Here is a 20872-nt window from a genome sequence, read left to right as displayed (position 1 = left end):
TTTATTTGGGAATCATTAACTGTTTTGTCAGTTGGGAAAAAGGTTTTTTCGCCCTCTGATATCGCAAAGAAATCACTGCCTATGTAAACGTAAGGTACAAAAGTTTAGTATTTTTGGCTTTGTTGTATCTACTGTCACCTCATTTTAAGATGACCAGTGGCATAACTGGTAAACTGTCTTTCTCTCAACACATAGTTCATGGGTTTATGTCTCATTGTTTTCTTGTATAGCATAAATGCTGTTTAGTTGTATACATGATTATTATAATTTGCAAAATGTTGTTTCACAATCGAGCATAAATGCATGTATGGTTAAACTTAACTGCCGTCTTGTTTTCTGAATACACTGCTATGAACAAAAGTAATTTTATTCAAATATGATGCTAAAACTGTTGGTAAAATAAGTTAAATAATATGAAAAGAATCTAGGTCTATGGCAAATTGATAACCGATTATTTGATACGTTTGGAGTTTGACATGAATCTTGCTGGCGTAGTTGGCCTTTAAATAGTATATGTAAAATCGGATTATAATACTGGTTAGTCTGAATCATCAAACTTTAATGTTAGCAATAGTAATAATGTATACCTCAGAACGTATATAAAGTTTGATATCCTTGATTGTTGTTTGTGTATTTTACAAATAATTTTAATCAAATATAGGGTATAGTTAACAGATCTATCACTATCATATACGTTCCTTCGTTTAAACATATTCATTTTTGCTCGTTTGGGAAAAAAGTTTTTGAATTACTTTTAACCCTTTTTGGGTTTTCCCCTCCCTGGCCCAAACCGTACTGGTTTATTTAAAAAAAAGGGGATCCGTAAACAATTTGGGTTTTGAAAAATAACCCCTGGTTTAAAAGGCAAAAACCTTAAAAGCCCCCCGGGGAAAACCCCCCCTTATTTTTTTTCCCTTTTGGGTTAATTAAATTAAAGTTGAAAACATAAAAAAGGGAGAAAAACGTAAAAAATTATGTATGTTCATGAAGCCATTTCTAGAAGCACATGAAAATTATTCATCTTTGCCAAAATAAAATTATAGATCTTTCTTCTTAAAAAATGTAGTTGAATATATGCAACCCCAATTATTAATTTTCATTTGTTTTGTGTATCATGCCAAAAGATTTGAAAAATATTAAAATGTGTTATTGTAATGATGTAAATTAAAGTTTTTATAAAATAATTTTTATACCCTTATGGCATTTTGTAGTTTCTTCCATTGCGATAGAGGCGTATGTAAATGTTTTATATTATAAGAAATGAATACCAAAATAAACCTGAAAACAATGATAGCTTTGAATTTTTATTCAGTCGGACGGAGTCTCGCCCTCTCCGTTTTTCATTGATTCCATAAATTTGTCATACATGGATGTAGCTTAAAATGATTTTGCATAAATGTGAAGCACATAAAGACGACGTATGGCAGACAAGGCCTTGGTTGTTTGTCTTTGGAATATTGAAAGCCATGGATCCTGATCAGATCCCGAAACCAAAAAAGGGGTTTCGCCCAGATGGATCCAGACCACCCTGCCAGTTGTTTAGGATCCTGCTTTCGCTTAAAAAATTAACAAGTAAAGAAAGGGTTTGCAAACAGCATGAACCCTGATCGGATGCGGGGGGAAAATGCGCGGGCGGGGTTGGTTTTATGCTTGTCCCCCAACCATTATTTTGGGTTTTTTGGGAAGGCTTTTTCCCCCTTTTTCCCATTTCTTTTTTCCCAAAGGGGAAAAGTTAAATAATATGTATTTATTTTTGGGGAAAAAGAATCCCTTTTTCAATTCATAAAAAGTAAAATTTTTAATACAAAATTTTTTTTTTAAAACAAAAATTTTGGTTTTAAAAAATGAGTTAAAAAAAACTGTAATTTTTCCCCAAATCGGTCTGAAAAAATTTAATAATGTCTTTAGAAGAATATTACTTTTGTATTAGTTTCGCTGTCTGTAGACGTCGGCGGAACTATTTGTACAACTGTTTCTGTCGTTTTAGTTTCCTTTGGCGGATAAAGTTCTCTTGTATACTCGGCATAAATCTGTCGGTTTTTTAAATAAGGTTTACATTGTCCGCAGACAAAAATGACTGAGAAAACAACTCCACCAAAAGAAAATATACTTCCGAGGATGAGACTACCTTTGTTAGAATATACGACGCCGATGATGATCAGGGTCACGCCTACTCCCAGACAAAACACAAACACCAGCGTTCCTAAACAAATTGTAGAAAATTTTGTCTTATTTTGTTCCAGGTACATTGCCAGTTGACGCTTGTGTTCTTTGGTTGCCACTTCTGACCTTACTCTTGGCAATGCTTGGTTTTGACCAGACATTTTGATTGGTTCACTAACTCGCGCATTTACTTAAAATTTTATTTAAATTCCCAATTTAGCTATACCCCACGTTTAACTTTTTTTCTTTCCCTTTGCATTTTTTGATTTTGTACGAAGAAAAAAGTTTAAAAATGCTTATTTTTAACTGATTAAAAATCGAAAAACCATATCTCTTTTTAAAAATTGTGTAATAAATTTAAAATTTTCCCAAAAAATACACTTCCAATGTACAACCTTTAATATCTTTTTCCGTGCCCTTAAAACCCTATGTCAGGGAAATAAAAAATTGGGATTTAATTTAGCCCCCGAAATTGTTTTTAAAGAATACGCAATAATAAAAAAAATGCATTGAAATTTCAAAATGCTTTCTTTTTTTTTTAAGAACTGAAAATATCAAATTTAAAAAATCCTTTTGATAAAAAGAAATCGTTTTAATTTCCAAACAAGGTGGATGATAAACTGAGTTTTTGGGAAAACAAAACCCAAATTTATTGAATATTTTTAAAGGCCAGTATTTTTTAAATTACAATTTAAGGCCCCAAAAAAACCCAAACCCGATTAAGTGTATCTTGCCCGTGTTTTAAAAAGTCCTTGTCTGGAAAAATTTTATTTTCCCAAAATGAAAAAAAATTTTTTATTTTGTTATGATCGTGGGTTTTTTCTTAAAAAGTTTTTTAAAAAACCCCTTTTTAAAATGCTTTGCGGGGGTTTATAGTCTTTTATAATTTTAATGACAAAGTTTTTTTAATTTTAAATTTTGTAAGTTTTCCCAAAAAATTAAATATATCTATTTTATTTGTCGCTTTACATGTATGGGATACTTTTCAAAACATTTGTTTTTTTTTAAAAACCCCGTTATAAAATGGGGGCCCCGGACTTTTTAAAATAACCCCCCGGGTTTTTTGGAATATTTGATTTTAAATTTAAAAATAAGATTTAAAAAAGAAAGAAAAAAAAAAGCCCAAATATTGTAAAAATATTTTTAAACCAGAAAATTTATTTTGGTATTTAAATTATTGTATGTTAAAAAAAATTAAAATTTTTTTTTTTTGGTTTCTGTTTTTTATTTTAAGAAAGGTTCTGTCCGTTTTAGCAATGATTTTTGACTATCCCTTTATTGGTTTATGGGGGAATTTTTAAATTTTTTTTCATCAAGTTTGGGGGAAATATCTTTTTTTATAGTTTTTTTTTTCCAAAATTTAAAAAATTTTTTTTTGCGCAGCCCCCAAAAATTTTAACCCTTTAAGAATGCCCGGTAAAAATTGTTTTTTTTCCCGGAAAAGGAATACTGTATCTTTTATTGCAAGCTTAAAATTCAGCTGTCCCTTGTAAAAAGGGAACCCGGGGGTTTATAATAAAAGTGCTGAAAGCACGGATCAAGTTCAACATGTTCAGATGCTAATAATTTACATAAATGTTTCTTTCTCAAATAATTGTTAACATCATACATATATACATGTGTAGTTAGATATCAGTCATTCTAAATTTAATTTTATCGCTGGTTTGCATTAAAGAATTCGTTGACTGATTGTCAGAAATTTGATATTGTTGCAAGTACCGAACACCAAAAGCTAAAACTTCAAATTTTGGCTTATTATTTTTTCACCCTCTCACCCACTCCTTGCCTACACTTTGATGTTGCAACTCTTTCGCTGCTTGTTGTCTTATCACATTTAATATCTGTTCTGAACATTATTTGTTTCTTCAAAGGCTACTGCACGAATATGTTTATTTCTAAAGTATAATCTACAGTGCCCGACAAACACTATGAAGAAAAATATCACTCCGCCAACTCCAAATATACCACCAATTATCAGGAAATCATGGTTATCGTATGCAATCCCAAAAGCGAAAAAGCACTTCCCCGGGATAAAAGAAAAAATCCCCAAACCGCCCCGTAAATGCGCCCTGAACGGGCTGTTTTTCCCTTTTTAGCATGCCCTGATCGACGTTAAAGGCTGAAAGGCGTTTTTTTCCTTTTTTTGGATTTTGGGCTTTTTTTCTGATGTGTTCTTTACTTTTCAAAAAAATTTCCCATTTAAAAAGCCCAAATGTTTTTTTTTTAAATGAAGGTGATGTGGGAATTGTTTTTTTTGGGAAAAACATTTTCGTATTTTTTAAAAACAAAAAAATATAATTTATTTTATTTCAGTGTTTGCGCATTGGTAAAAATTGCCCTACCAAAAAAAAATTTTTTATATCCAAAAAATGCTGTGAAATTCCTTACCAGCTTTTCCCAAAAAAAACTTTTTGAACGAGTTATATAATTAAATTGAGACTTAAAATTCCATCCCAATATGTCCTCCAAAATTATATCAAAAAGAATATCAAAATTCGGAAATAATATTTTTTTCAAAGTTTATATAAAGCACAATGTGGCAACTGCATGTAGATTTTGCCTTCTGTAAGTAACCTTTGGATTAAGAGCTTAAACATTTAGTCTTTGCTTTGACTGATTATATTGAATTTAATTTTGAATTTAAACCCTTTTTTACATTTAAAAATTTAAAGGCGGGGTTTTCCTTTTCATAAATAACATAAAAAATTGTTTTTATCTTTTTAAATTTCGGTTTTTATGTTTCCCGTAAAAAAACGGTTGCTTTTCCTTTTTTTAAAAATTATTTTGCCTTTAAATTATAATTATATTTATGTTTTAAAAAAATTTTTTTTAGGGTTTATGTATATCCAATTTTCCAAAATATTTTCTTATTCCCCCCGAATTTTTATATGTACGCCCAATTGACCCTTGGGCATTTTGGGGTTATTTCCCGCCGGAATTTTAATTTTCCCCCCCGAAAGGGGGCCGAATCTTTTTTACACCTTTTAAAAGTTAATGTTTTAATTATCTTCCTAAAAAATTGAATTTCCGGAATAATGTGGTTTTGCCCATGAAAAAATTTAAATTAAACCCCATGCCCAGGGTGTTATTTCAGTTTTGGGTTGTATTTTGCCTTTTTAGCCTGAAGACATGTTTCTATTTTTTGGATTGAACCCGCGGAATAAATTGAAAAATTTATTTTAAAAATTTTGCCCTGGGAAAAGTTTGGTACATAACATTTTTCTTGAACTGAGCCACAAAGGTTTATTATACAATAGTTTTCCTTGGACAAATTCCTATTCAATTATAAACGTATTAAACGTTACAGATAATGATGATCAAAAACCAAACAAAATACGTAATTTAGCAATTATTTTTTATTATGCAAAATGGAAACAAAAAATGTTGATCAAACAAAATACAAAATCTAGTATTACATTCTTCATTATGCAAAATGTATACACAAAGTTAACGTTTAAAAAATATAATCATATAAAAATTGTTCGATTGTTGAAAATATCACACCCACCTTATTCAATAATATCATTTTCGTGTACATCGACTTAGTTTATAGACACAGCTGACTCGTTTTATTGTAATGAAACTAACCAGTGTCGGTGTCACATGAGGAAATATGAGCCGAGTCATGACAAAACCAACATAATGGGTTTGCGAACCAGCACTGAATCCCGCCCGCCTGCGATCCCGAGTTTCAGGGTCCCTGTGTTCGCATCCAAATTTTTCTACTTTTTATAGGTTTGTGGTGCCGGGTGGTCTGGTTTAAAGTGATGCAAACCCCTTTTGGTTTGTCATTTTGCGCGGCTAAATTTTGTTTGTGTCTCCCTATAAAGGGTTTTTTTTAACCCGACCATTGAAAAAACCCTATCCCAAATTTTACGAGATGGATATGCTGCTGTGAAAGGATTATTTAAATGAATTGGGCTAATGGAAAGGGTTTTAATTCCATAAATAAATATTTTTGATAAATATTTGGGATTTACTGAAAAATTTAAAAAAGAATTATATTTGGGTGTTGTTTTGTAAATGTTTGATACATGTCCCGATATTATATTTTATTTTTTAAAACAGATAAAAAAGTGTTCTGAAAAAAAAATTTTTTATTATTTATTATTATTTTTTTATACTTTTTTCCCAATTTTGGGGTGATCCCAAAAAAATTTTTTTTTCCCGAGAAATTTTATAAAAAATTCTTAAAACAGGGTTTTTTTGGGTTTTTTTAAAAATTTTTTGAAAAAATTTTCGAAAAAAATTTCCCTTTTTACACCCTTCACTTAATTTTTAAATTTTATTTTTGTAAGGGATTGTTTCCGTTTTGGGCTTAAATTCAATCAGGCCCTTTTTTACCCCGACCAAAAAAACATTTTTCAAATTTCGGGTCTTTCCCGAAAAAGTATTGGGCGGCTTTCAATGCGTTATTGAAATTTAAACTAGAAATCAATTCATGTTGGACAAATTTTGAAATTAAAAAAAATGCAAGTTTAAAACTCATATTTATTAACGGTGAAACAGTTTAACGGAATTAGGAAAGCATGCGCTCTCTCCCTTTGGTCAAGTAAAATAAAAAGAGAACTATTTCAAAACATATCGACTTATTCTATAAAGAGCCAAAGAAGTTGAAAATATTGATTGTTTCCTTAAAACTATAAAAAGAAAACCCACAAAAATTTAAACATTTCGTACTTTAAATGAACGCATATAGTATAAATTATGTAAAATATAATACATACTTGTATTCAAAAACACTTTAACAACAATGTAAGTTTTTGACAGTACATAATGTAGTTGTCATAACCATGGTAAGTAATTTTAGTGAGTCATTGTGGACAATTTTATCGAGCTCTAAACAATAAAGAATCAAGATTTAAGATTATTTACTTAATATAAGTTGATATACATAAAAGTGGAATGCATACATGAAAAATGATGAATAATTACAGAAATAAATAAAAAGGAAATATGTACAAGCGGCTAACGTAAATAGTAAACAAAACGATCAAAAAATACATTTAAGACGCGTCATGACAAAACCAACGTAATGCGTTTGCGACCAGCATGGATCCAGACCAGCCTGCCCATCCGCGCAGTCTGATCAGGATCCATGCTGTTCGCTTACAAACCCTATTACAAGTAGGAAGGAAACTGGTAGCGAAACAGCATGGATCCTACAACCTTTGCGCGATTGCGCAGGCTGCGTCTGGATCCATTGCTGGTCGCAAACGCATTACGTTGGTTTTGTCATGACGCGGCTCATTTGGCACAGAAAATATCTAAGACGGAGACAATATTTTCCAGCATTCGTTACAGCTTTAAGCTAGACATCTCATATCGACGATGAAAGTACAAAAACACTAGGGTCTTTTGTTAAAGCAGCACACCTCCAGGATTTTTAATGCAAATTTAAGAAAATGTTTTGAATAGTTAATATATTGTCAAGTGGACAAATAAATTAATTTATCTACCACAAACGAAACATCTCGGAAATAACAATAAAAAACTTAAAGAATATACAAACACAGTTCGTCCAAAAATAAAAATTAGGGAGCCCGCAAATTTTTGAAAAAAGTAAAAAAAAATGGGATAAAAATTTATTTTTTTTAAACAATTTTTTTTAATTTTAAAGTAATTTTTAAAAGTTTTTTTTTTCGGTTTTTAAATCCCTTTTTGGGAAATTTTTGAACTTTAAAAACTGTTAAATAAACGTGTATTTAAAAATTTGATATTAAAAGGGAATATAAATTTCAAAGCCCCAAAAATTTTGATTTTGGTTTTAAAAGAAAAAATGGGGGATTTAAAAAAAAAAATAAAAAGCCCCCGGTAATTAACAAGTTACCAAAAAAAGTAGAAAAACGCGTTTTGTGTTTTTCAGCGGCCCCGTTTTAAATTAGGAAAAAATTTTTTCTAGTTAAAAGGATGGCAAAATTTCCTGAAATTTTTACACCTTTTGGGGTTCTAGGGGAATACAGCCCAAATTTGGGAAAAATAAAACTTGGAAAAATTTCGCCGCCCCTCATGTTTAAAAAATTTTGTGGAGTCCCCTTTAAAGATAAAAAAATAAGTTTGTTCAAAGGGGGCTTGGTTCTTCTTATTCCCTTTAACGGGGCTTTCAAATGAATTTGGAAAAACCCTGACTACGAGATATAATGGTTAGGAACAAAATGGTTTGGGGCCAAAAAAATTTGAGTTAAACAAAAATTTCCCAGTGACAATTTTAAATTTAAACAAATTTAAAATTTTTAAAACCCGCGTTAAAATAAACCAAATCCCCGGGTTATTATATAAAAAAAAAGTCCCGTTTATTACAAAAACCCAAATGTTTAAACCCAATGTAGAGAGGGGAAAAAATAAAAGGGGACGGGTCATGTATCAAAATAATAAATTTAGAAAAAGTTCATGACTTTTTTTTCAATTTCATCCCCCAATTTCCTTGTAAATACAATTTTTTCTATACCCGGGGATCGGTAAAGCTATTTCGGAGGAGGGGGGTTCCCGGTGAGTCTAAAAAGTAAAAAACCGGAAAATGTCTTGGGGGTGCTTAAAAAATTCTTTTCTCCCCCTAAAATCGTTTTCGGTGGTTTTGGGGGTTTTTTTTTTTAGATTTAATAAGTCTTTTCGGAAACGAAAAGGCCCTTAAAATTCAGCATATTTTACCCCCGGTAGGGGTTTGGTCAAAGGATTTTTCCCCTATCAAAAGTCTCCAAAAACGTTAGTTTGGGACATTGGCCCCAAACCCGGAAAATATACAGTTTGAAAAAAAAAAAAAGATTCCTGCCCGGTTTTAATTAAAAAGGGTTTAGAAACCTTTAATTTTTTTACCGCACCCCCCTATGTTTAAAATAATAAAAGTACCAAGGAAATCCGTAGGGAAGGGGAGATTTTGCCCATTTTTTTTATCAATGGTAGGGTTTTGGGGTGGCCGGTGCGTAAAATTGTTTCATTTTTTTTTTTTCAGAAAAATTAAAATTTTCCTTAGTAGTGGTGTTCTGCCCGGATGCTGTTCATTCTTCCCGTACCCCCGGGGAATGTAGAAAATTTAAAGCCATCAGCTGTCAAGGTTGTTTTAAATTTATTTTGCAAAAAAGACAAACAAAAAAGTTTTTGAAAAAAAGTACAATAGAACAACCCCAAAAAATAATTCCCCCGCATGTGGAAAATTTTTATTGAAATTAAAATTATACTTTGGAAAGGAAAAGTTTTAAAAAAGGGGTCATTTTTAATTTAATATCCCCCAAAGAAAATTTCCATTCCCCTAATGATTTCTGAATTTTTTTAGGAACCCGTAAAAAAAAAATCATTTATTTAAAAACCCTTTTTTTTAAGTTACGATACGATTTATTGATTTTAAAAAAAAAAGAAAATAACCAAAAAATAAAGATCCCCTAATTTTTTCTTACAAAAGGGGTTTTCAATGGGGTTTTGTATATGGTTTCTGCCCTTTTTACGGTTTAAAATAAATTTTGAAACGATAACCTTTTCCCCAAAACTGTCTTGAAAAAATTTACAAGATTCCCTTTTCCAATTTAAAGTATATATAGCAATATTTAAAAACCTATTCCCAAAAACTTGAGTTATTAGCTGCATATAAATTTTTGGGTGAGCCCAAAAAATTTCCCTTAAGGGCAATTAAACGCCACGCCCGGGATATATGATCTAAATTTCATGAAACCAAAAACTTAGAATCCCTTTTGATATATATCATAACTTAATTTCCAAAAAAACTTTAAAGCTAAAAAATTTTAAAATTTTTAAAAACAAATGGTAACCCCGTAAAACGAAAAAATTTTTTTGAAAAAACCCCCAAAAACACATTTTTTTTATAGTAATGCCCAAAATTTTCAAAAAGGAAAAACCCCCCAAAGAAAAACCAAAACAAAACACTCGTTAAAATTTTTTTGTTTAAAGTACCGTAAGGGTCTTTTAAAAAACGAACCCCCCGTTTAGTTTAGGTCTCTTAAAATGTAATCGTGCCTATGACCCTTTCGTGGGTAGTCCCCGGGAAACTGGCGCCCCTTTGGCCCGTAGTGTAGTGGTGAAGGGTGGTGAAACCGGAAATTGTGGGCCGATGGCAGAAAAAGGGTTTTCCCCCCTTTGGGTAATTTCAAAAATTTTATTTTTAAGTTTGCCAGATGAATTGTCCTAATCTACCCAGCCGTTAATTCTTTGTTAAGACCATTGCATACAAATTTGCTAGCAAATCTTCAGTATTGGTTTTGAAATTAAGCCACCTTTAATAGAGGCAAAGATGTATATAATGCATTTTCAATGTAAGCTTTTTACGATTTTCTAAAAATTACAATTGCTATAGTTTAATATTTTCATTTTCTTTTAAAAAATTTAAATTGCTAAATTGTGTCTAACATTTCTAGAAAGGTGTGAAAAAACAGGTTTAATAATTAACAGTTTAAAAAAATAAATAAATTTAAATTTCATAAAGAAACCATGAAATTGTTAAATCTGTTATCTGTTGTGATCTATCACCATTAGCCAAAAGTGTTACTTTTTTATTTTTCTGGTTACTTGTCTTTATCATCTGGCAATAACTTCATCAAAATGCAGCTATTTTCATAACTTTGGTATCTAAATAACCCAAAATGCATTCGGTTTTATGAAACTGTGAAAAAATATTTAAGAGAAATATATTTTCCTTGTTAAAATGCAATTATCCCGGCCGTGCGTTTTCATTGTCCTTAAGTATATTTCAAGATAATCAAACCTGGGGAAAATATATGCATGTTATGTGCGATAATTGACTGATTTTGCAGTATTTATCCCCAGTAAGTCCTTTTTTCATATTTTGACTTTTTTTTGTAATTTACATGAGCTTAAGTGTATATTACCTCAATTGTTCACTTCACTTTATTCTACTCTTAAGTACATTTTTACAAAATGTTCATGAAAATAAAGCACGAATCTTGAGGCGTGCTGCTTTAAAAATTTCATACATTTTTTTTTCTGAATGGTGTGGATTTTTTTTATCTCATAATTCTTTTTATATAAACTCTGTAAACAGTGTATTGATTGAACGCTTCAATGTGGGGTTAAACTAATTTTGTTTAGAAAAAAAGGCCCCCTATAATCAATATTATATTTTATCAAATGGTAAAGGCCTTTTTATTCCAAAAAACCCATGAAATTGAAAAATTGGGCCCTGATTAAATAATTTTATAGTAACGTGTATAATACCTATTATTAAAAGTTAATGAAATTTAAATTTTTTTCGCCTTTTAGTGTAAATTTTTAAAAAAAATTTATTGTTTGATTTGCTTTCAAAACTGGGTTAAAAATTATTAATTTCTTTTTTGTTACATGATTATTTACGCTATAGAAAACCAGTAAAAAAATTTTTAAATTAAATTTAAAAATTTTTCCCGAAAAATGCTTATTGGTTTTTTATGAAAAAAAGAGGTTTGGGTTGTTTGGATGTGTTAAGAAAAATTTTTTTTTTAAAACAAAAGTTATTCTTTTATATCCCATAAGTTCAACAAGTAGGTCAATATTTTGTAAATTATTCTTTACAAAAAACCCCCCCTGTGTATTTTTTGGGAAAATTTGTTAAAAAAATTTTTTAAGTTTTTGAACCATTTATAAACCCTTAAAATTTTCCCTTTTACAAAAAAAAATTTCATTCTTTTGTAGGTATCTATATGGCTTTTTTTCCCCATAAAGGAGTTTTTTATTTATAGGAAACAAATTTTAAAAGCTAAAACCCATTTAAACCCCATATTAAATTAATTAGCAACCCGTTTTTTCTATAGCAAAGGTTTAAAGGGTAACTTAATCAAAACGTGTTTCTTACCTGACACATATATTGTTAATCTCATTTTATCGTTAACTCCATTTTTTCTATGTTATGAACTATTTCGAAATATATTCGTTTACTTTTGTTTACATTTTTTCTAACGTTGACAGTGTATCCACAAAACGTTAAAAGCTAAAAATAGATTTGTGATATACGCATGTGCATTATCAATATGAAGTACATGACAGTTTGTACCCGGATTAAATATAAAGCTATATTGCCATGTTCGTGATCTAACATGCCAAATGTCAGTTAAGAAAATCGATAGCTAAAGTGATCTGATTGTACGGTAACTTATTCAGCCGGCCGGTGTTAATGAGGCGGAAAGCATATCAAAATTAGTACGAATAGAGCTGTTTAATAAATAAAGTACTGTCTCTAATGGCGTAGATATCTATGTGTTACATAATCAATGAGGAGATATGATTACTTTATTGTCGCAAAAAGATAATAGAATTAAGAGAAAAGAAAATAGGTTGGCAAAAAAATGTCTGATATTACGACGAATGATGCCTAGTAAATGAAAGACAAAACTGACGTATTTGCATATTGTAGATAGTTAGACGGCTCTATCTATAATTCATAAAATAATATATTTAAATTGATATAATTAAATTATTTAAATATTTTTATAATAAAATACAAGCCGCATATTACTGAGAATAACCATTATTATATGTTTAAAGTAAATTTAATAATAATAATAATAATAATAATAATAATTGTAGCAGATTTTCTAAACTTTTTCCCTTTAATTTCCTTTTAACTTTTACTACATTGAAGACAACAAAATTCACTTTTAAATTCAGATTTTATTTTCACTTTTACATCCAACTATACTTTTTAATCACCTTTTAACGACCTTTTTAAACACTTCTACACTTCTACCTCTTTTACACTTTTACACTACTACCTCTTTTACACTTTTACACTACGACAATAAAGATTGTAATTCATTTATATAGTGTTTCTTCCCGCCAATTTAAAGAGTCATGAATATCATTGAAAATATGTAAAAATCATGATATGGAGTAATTCATAAGTGAAATAAATTCCCGCCAATACCAAAATACACAATTCATAAGTTTTGGAGTAAAAAGAAATATAATATTTTCCCGCCAAATACAAACATACACAATTCATAAGTTTTGGAGTAAAAGAAATAATAATTTTTCCCGCCAAATACAAACAGACATAATTCTCATGATTAGGAGTAAAACAAAATCGTGTAATTCACGACAATATTAATAAAAAATAAAAAAAAAAAAAAAAAAAAATAATAATAATAATAATAATAATAATAATAATAATTAATATAATAATAATAATAATAATAATAATTATAATAATGAACAACAACAAAAAAAAAACACACACACATTAAGTTTTTTTTGCCATGAATTCAAAATCCATCAAACATTTTCATTACAAAAACAATATTTTAATAATATATAAGACTTTGGGGCTACTAAATTATAACAAATCTTTGAAAAAAACGATAACAAAACAATAAATGAGTAGCTATGTATATCAATATATCATGCAGTGATCAACTTTCAATGAAACGTGTAGCTTTTATGCAAAATATAAGTCATGGGATTTGCGGTGAAACTGAAGCATAAGTCTCATCGCATGTCAAATGAATCTATTTGGTTTTAAAACTTATGTTTGATTGTTCGGTTATAATAAACATTACCACTGTAATGTCCGCTTCCGGAATAAAACTGTAACGAAAATATAGCTTGAGAAGTATTCATCTTATATACATGACAACCACAACCCGTTAGTTCTGTGCTAGATGGTCATGCCAAGACCAGACAGAAGACTACCGTTATTTGCCCTTGGTTGCCCACAGTACGGATGTAGTTAAATAAGAAACAGTACCTAGTTATGTTTAATTCTGAATATATATGCAATTTTGAAAGAAGGACATTGCAAAAGTGCATGCTTTAACAGAGGAGATATGGAATGATTGATAAATGTGAAGTTTAAAACAATTTGAATACAGGCATATGGACAATGATCATTTATGCCAGCGTGTTTACGGTAGTGTTGACGGTACATCTTCATACGCACTTCATAAAAGTGAAAAATTGTAAAAGAAGCCGGTCAACCCCTCATTTTCAGCACACATAATTTGTTCTCTTGGATAGTTCTGCAAAGTTGAGGCATTTTTTTTCTTTTCTTTTGCAATTTCGTCTGTATAGAAAATATAATAAAAATAACTGTGGTCTTGGGCCATCAATAGCTTTCACTTAGTCTCATTTAATACACTACTGTACTTAAGCTACAAAAACACAAATAATTATGTTTTAAGGTGTTTTTCTGGTCCTAAGCTACACAAACACAAATGATTATGTTTTAAGGTGTTTTTCTGGTCTTAAGCTACACAAACACAAATAATTATATTTTAAGGTGTTTTCTGGTCCTTCAGAGTCAATAATACTAACACATTTAGTGTTTAAGATGGAATCTTGCTTAAGACGGTGCTAAGGGGCGTGATCTCTCATCAGAAACATAAATATAGATGTTATCTACATTTTTGCTCCCATGAACAGACTCACGATGTCCATGCCGATCTGATCAAAGAGGTTTCATTTTATTGAATTAGTTACGATACATAACGTATTTTGTACTCTTTACATTACAATTTCACTCAAAAAATTTTCACAATTGAAACAATATGGAAATGAAACCTTTTGCATCCGCATTATGAAGGAAATATAATTAAACAGAAGAATCCCGACGGCTCTGAGAATATATATATGTCAGTATATATATTAGAAATACATGATTGTGTCATATACGATGAAAATTAAAAGTCTAAGGAAATACACTTAATGAAAAAACACATTGGATTAGAATAGCGTTCTGATTGCCAAGACATAACCGATGTGTGACTTCAACTTTTATTCATTCCGTCGCTTTTGCAATTTTTTTTCTCCATTCTTGATTTTTTTAGACACATATAAATCATTTCGTTCATGCGAAGATATACTCATAAATGCATTTGGAACATTTTCAGAATTTCAGAAACTTACAGCTAACATCCCTTGCACCTTTCCCAGCGCTCTCACACAGTAATTTCATATCGGAAAAGCTCATGCGTTATTATAATGAATCATCGGGAAACCATTATGTTATATATTTAATACTTTAGGCATGCGCACGACATATGAAAATATACGTTTAACCAAGCAGTACACATACAACAGCTTAATAGATAGATAGTTGTGATAAAAACCAAAATATTTAGCTAAATATTTTGAATTTGCGGCATTGACTATACACATATAATGAATATGTGTAATATGCATGGATAGAAATCAACTTTGTTGGAGAGGAACGCCACGTTTAAAGGTATTATATTGCTTGTTTTACCAATAGAATTGATTTTGAATTACACGTGGCGTTCCACATGCGTTGCTTTTGTATTTTGAAGTTTGTGATGATGCAAAGTGAAATAGAATAGTTACATTATAAAAATTATTTAATTCATTTAGTTTTTCACCAAAATTTTCTAGGTGAGTAATGTGTCAAGGTGTAAGAGCGACATGGGCCACTCTAAATAGAGATCAGTACTGGAAAATATGATGTTATAATTATGAAAGTTACATAGATTTTTTAAATGAATCGACAAGAATACAAATGTTAAAGAATATTTAGTTGGACATGGAGTTATAACACAAACAGACAGATTCGTGTTACACTTTATCCTGGTAAAGAAATCATTATTAAGTTAACTTATCAGGTAAGTACTCAATACTTTAAGAGGGCTTTGGATGTCATGGTTGATTTTGTATTTTTTCTCTCAAATTTGTCTCAATTCTAAGGAATTTCATTGGTCAATTTGCAGCTTGTGTCGGTTTCTGACCAATTAAATACATGAGACTGGAAAAACTTTCTCCATCATCTCGTACACTAAATTTATGTTTTCTGAGATAACATTGTCAAATTGCAGATAACTACAATCTTATTGCGTACTTGTTTTAGAAAATACATGTTTACAACCATAGCTTCATTCTCAAATAAAACAAAAACCAATTTCTTAAACTAAATGATGCGTATAAGATTTCATTGGCAATAATAAATGGTAATTATTATTAAGATTGCGGTAATTCACATTTTTGTGCAATTATCCTACTAAAATATATTATAAAAGTAGTTAACATGGAGGCCAAGGTCGTTCAACACTAATTATATATATAAAAAACTTTTGCAGGCTAAGTTTGATTTAGCCTATTTATGAACGGTAGTAAATTTTGTGAGCTTACCGTCCACGCTGCTAGCACCGGTTTTTGCAGAACTCAACATTTAAATTTGAAAATGGTGTTTGATTTTGAATATTAAAATATCATACACGAGGAAAGAATTGGCGGAAATAAACCAAACACAAATTTTTAAGGGAGGATTAGATATGTGTTTCACAGAAAACACAAAATCACTTTTATAAGGCTTTGCATTGGCAAGAAAATAAAAAGTATTACCGACTTTAATAGACAAAATGTTATTCAACATTAATGCTATTTTGCTTGTTGATAATTATTGAATAAATTAAACTCTTTGTCATTTATTAATGAACTAACTATTTTTAGCCCTAATAATAATACTAGTTGTATTTTAAATTGATTTAAACCGCGAGCTCTTGATAAAACAAAACATTTCCATTCGTATTTCTGTGGTTTAAACAACCATTGATTTGTTTAGTTTTGTTTTGCAAAGTCTGTGTGGGTATTTGATTAAGTCGAACAATTATTACTTTAGGTGCATTATGTGTACAAGTCAAAATGCTTTCAAATATTTTTGTATTTGTTTAAATAAAAATGGACATTGTTATAAAAATATTATACTGATATAAGTGATGTTAGTATCTTTTAAGTGTTTCTTTATGGGCTGCTTGAATTATCAGTGAGATTATCCCGTGACTGACGAGTCTGTTTGATACCTTTTTTAAAAAGTTTATTGTTACATTATAACGGATTGTATTTTAAGAATGTCTTTGTGAATACATCGTATAGTTTGAATATCATTTCAGGTCAAATATTCTAGTTAAAAATGGACGGTGTTGAGGAGCAGAACAGAAAGAAAAGATATCGAAATTGGATCAAGGGTGGTTTAGGGTTGAAATATCTGAAGAATGGATTGGAGGATTTTTGTGATGAAATGGTGAAGCAACAACATCGTAATTTGAAGAAAACTGTTGAAGAAAAAATAAACGTCTCCGATATCCAATGCAGCAGCTGTAATGTCAGCACTTTACAACCTAATCATGTTAAAGTAAAAGGAAAATGTCCTCTCTTTCATATCAAATGTAATTGTTTGCATCCAGGAGGTAATAAAATGTGCCCACACAATGTTTGTGGTGTCATGTACGATGAGATTATTAGACTACATGCGTCTAACCCACCTTGTCCAAACTGGAAGAATACAAACTCAAAACGATGGTGTACAGATCCTTGGTCAGTCGCAAAATGTTTCATCAACGCATCAGGATATGAAGAAAAGAGTTCTGCATCAGAAATAGATTGCTCCGGTCTACTTCATGTCTTCTTGAATAGCAAAGGAATGCGTTCGTTACTAACATTTTCCAGCACTGGACCAAATGTTTTTGCTAAGGTACCTAATTCTCTTCCTTTTCTTTAATAATGTGTCGAAATAAACATCTATTCAGTACTGTGGATTAGTAATTAAGCATTATGTATTACTTATCAAAAATTTATAGATAAAAATAAAAAATAGCTCTTTGATTTAATCATATTTACAAATGTGTGGTATCCTAAATAGATATCAAACATAACACTGTTAAAAACGCTTTCAATATAATTTGATAGTAATTTACTTGAATAAAACAACCAGTGTTTCTACAATAATGCTTGTTTGATCAAAAAGGCTCTCCAATCGAGAAACTTTATTCTACATTCTGCAAAAATGGAATTAAGTGATGAAGAAGTGAAAGAACACATTGAAAATATGATCGATGTGCTCAAAGAATGTACACAACTGAATTCAAGAAAGGAAGCATCTGAGGCAATAGAGAATCTCGTTCAGGTATTATCATTTAAAAAAAAGTAAAAATCATTTATTTTTGGATGTAATTCTATGACGACTTGGCACAAATGAAAAGTAATTTTTTATTTCCTACAAGACATGTCAGAAAATTAATATACATTGTATTTTTTATTTAGTATATACAATGTATACAATAGGTAATAAAATGTGACTATGAACTGAAAAATCGAATTTGCCGAACGTTATATATTGATCTTACGCATAAATTCATTTGGCTATTACAGTACATCGCATGCATTTTAAATTAAAGATACTATAACTATAGCTAAGGAAATATATATATATTCACAGATTCAAAATCAAGATATATCATTTTCAACCCAGACAGAAGGAGAAATTCTTCAATCTGCAAATGCAGCGATGGAAAATCGTATGAAAGATATGGAAGAGGTGATATATTTAATAATAAACATATCTTATTTTTCTCCTTCACACTCTTTTTAGACAACTAAAAATAAAGAAAGGAAAGAAAAAAAAAAAGAAATGCCCATCTGATTCATTTATTTCTATGTTAGTCCTTATTTATTCCCAATTAATTAGAATCAAGCCTCATTAGATGATGTAGTATGTACGGAATATACATACCGTGACCTTCCATGACTTCATAAATTTCATCAAGGCGTTTGACTCGGTTGACAAAAATGTTTCACCTAATCCTTCTGTGCAAGGTGACATGGGATGTTAGCATTTAGTGAACTATTTGTAATCATTCGAGCGGTGCCTTGTTTACATTTTCATTGCTGGATAAATAACAAACTTTTTAACTGGTGTTTAAGTAAATGTGGTTCGAATTATAAAATTAGGCTTCTGTTGTGTAATGAAAAACTAGAAAACAATCGGCTTCATAATTATGTCAATATTGTATTTTCGTACAATGAATGTAAGGTGGTAAAAGATAACTAATTGTGTTATGAATGAATAAGAGAGGATATGTGTTGAAAGGTCGGCATTGAAAATGAACAGCATTTTCTTTTAGAATGCCTTCTTGTATGAATCTGATAGAGCTGTTTTAACACAATCAGCTGAGAGTATAAATGACAATTACGATATTATAAGTGAAACAGATAAACTGGTATTCCTATTGCAAAATGTGTTGTACATGTAACATTCTTACAAGAAAAATACTACATTATGGAAACTAGATTTTAGCTGATACACGAATAGTGAGTAGGTTTTAGTATATTTTAAGTATTTTTTTTATAATAGTTTCCATGTGTTACATGTTTAACATTATTGTGCGTCTGTTTATATGTGTGTGTAATTAAGGGAGATAATTCAACAATTTTCATATAGACATTAGACATGTGTGTGCTGTTGAGTTTTCCCCCTTATAAATTTTGAAAGTTCTTTAAAGTATGTTTTATGTATGTTTTATAAAAATAAAACTCATCTATGTTTGAATCTAAAATAAGGACTATATGTTTATATAATACTATAGGTAGAGTGATATACATAGATACCTGTCCATTTCGAATGGACTGACAGTTATTCTTAAATTAAGTTTTGATTTATTTTTACTTAATTTCCAGAAAATGGTAGAGATTCAGAACGAGCTGGTAGAAATAAAGAATGCACGTGTTTTTCAGCAAGAGCACATCAGCTATTTGAACAAAAAACAAGGTATTTAAATTACAGACTAATTTAATCTTAATTAATTCGCATTTATATGGTAAGATATTTTCAAAGTCCATCCCAAATATTTTTTTGGTTGGAATTATAATTCAATATCTTAATAGTTAATATATTAATTTTTGTTTATATGTTATTTATTTGATCTCATTTTTAAACCCTATTGACATCAATATCTAATAATTATGTTGTAATGTAAACAATTTTTATTAAAGCTTTTCAACAAGGTTTGATTAACCTTTACATGGAAAGAGTTGTAAAAGTTTCTCCGTTGCCTCTGCAATCCGATCGGCACTGCACAGATATTGGCCAACTTTATGCCAGTCCTTGGATGACATTTTCATTAATAGACGAAAACTTAGATAGAGATGAAAGAAACGTTTCGGTGTCAAGGGATGTTCTAGTCAAGTCTTCTAATGATATTTTCTACAAAAACGGAACGAAGAATCCAAAACGTTTATATATTAGGGGCAGCAGGCTCAGGAAAAAGTGCATTCTGCAAATATATTGTACACGCTTGGTGCTTAGCACACTTACAGTGCAATGGAAACGATCCCCAAGCACTCGTTGTAAGAGATGAATTAAAATATTTTGACTTTCTATTTTTCATTTCTTTGCGTCATAACTCGCACCAACGCAGTATACAATCAATGCTACAGGAGCAGTACGGCGAACCTATTCTTGAACAAATACTTGAAAAGGATTCACGATCCTGTCTGATTCTGATGGATGGGCTCGACGAATGGTCGAAACCCTCTAACCAGGAAATGACAAACCAGTTTCAAATGGAAGGTATACCCGACAGGAATTACATTAAAGGATATACTGTTGTCACTACATCTAGGCCGTGGAAGATTGAACATTTAAACCTGACTGATTCGGAGCAGAATCACGTGATTAAACTACGTGGTATTGACAATGACGCGATTGCCGATATGTCAATGAAATATATAAATGAGCTCAACAAAGTGTCGGAAAAAAACAAATCTTACGAAAGTGTCATGAATGTTGTTATGTATAGCCAGTTATCAGAAATGAAAAATATCCCAGTCATTTTACAACAGTTGATATGTCTGTCGTTCGATGACAGGCTACCGTCGACATCGACTTGTGCCATTTTCAGAAGTATGTTAGATTTAATGATTGAATGGGCAATAAAGAGGAATCCATTTGACAATGACTTCAGACCAAATGTCGAAATGTCAGCCAGCTCTG

General features: G+C 30.3%; 1 protein-coding gene across 1 annotated transcript; it reads left to right on the top strand.

The window, feature by feature from the left end:
- Positions 1-15134: 15134 nt before the first annotated feature.
- On the top strand, positions 15135-20239 carry LOC132716112 (uncharacterized). The gene is made up of 6 exons (XM_060699293.1): positions 15135-15319; positions 16995-17575; positions 17849-18007; positions 18320-18418; positions 19558-19648; positions 19873-20239. Exons 2-6 carry the CDS (start codon positions 17015-17017, stop codon positions 20235-20237), a joined length of 1275 nt encoding a protein of 424 aa, XP_060555276.1. The 5' UTR covers positions 15135-15319; positions 16995-17014; the 3' UTR covers positions 20238-20239.
- Positions 20240-20872: the final 633 nt, after the last annotated feature.

Source organism: Ruditapes philippinarum, unplaced genomic scaffold, assembly GCF_026571515.1.
Source record: "Ruditapes philippinarum isolate M1 unplaced genomic scaffold, ASM2657151v2 ctg1806_1_1_1_1, whole genome shotgun sequence".
Classification (NCBI taxonomy): Eukaryota; Metazoa; Mollusca; class Bivalvia; order Venerida; family Veneridae; genus Ruditapes; species Ruditapes philippinarum.
Note: the sequence above shows the minus strand (reverse complement) of the source record. Positions and strands in the feature narration are given on the sequence as shown.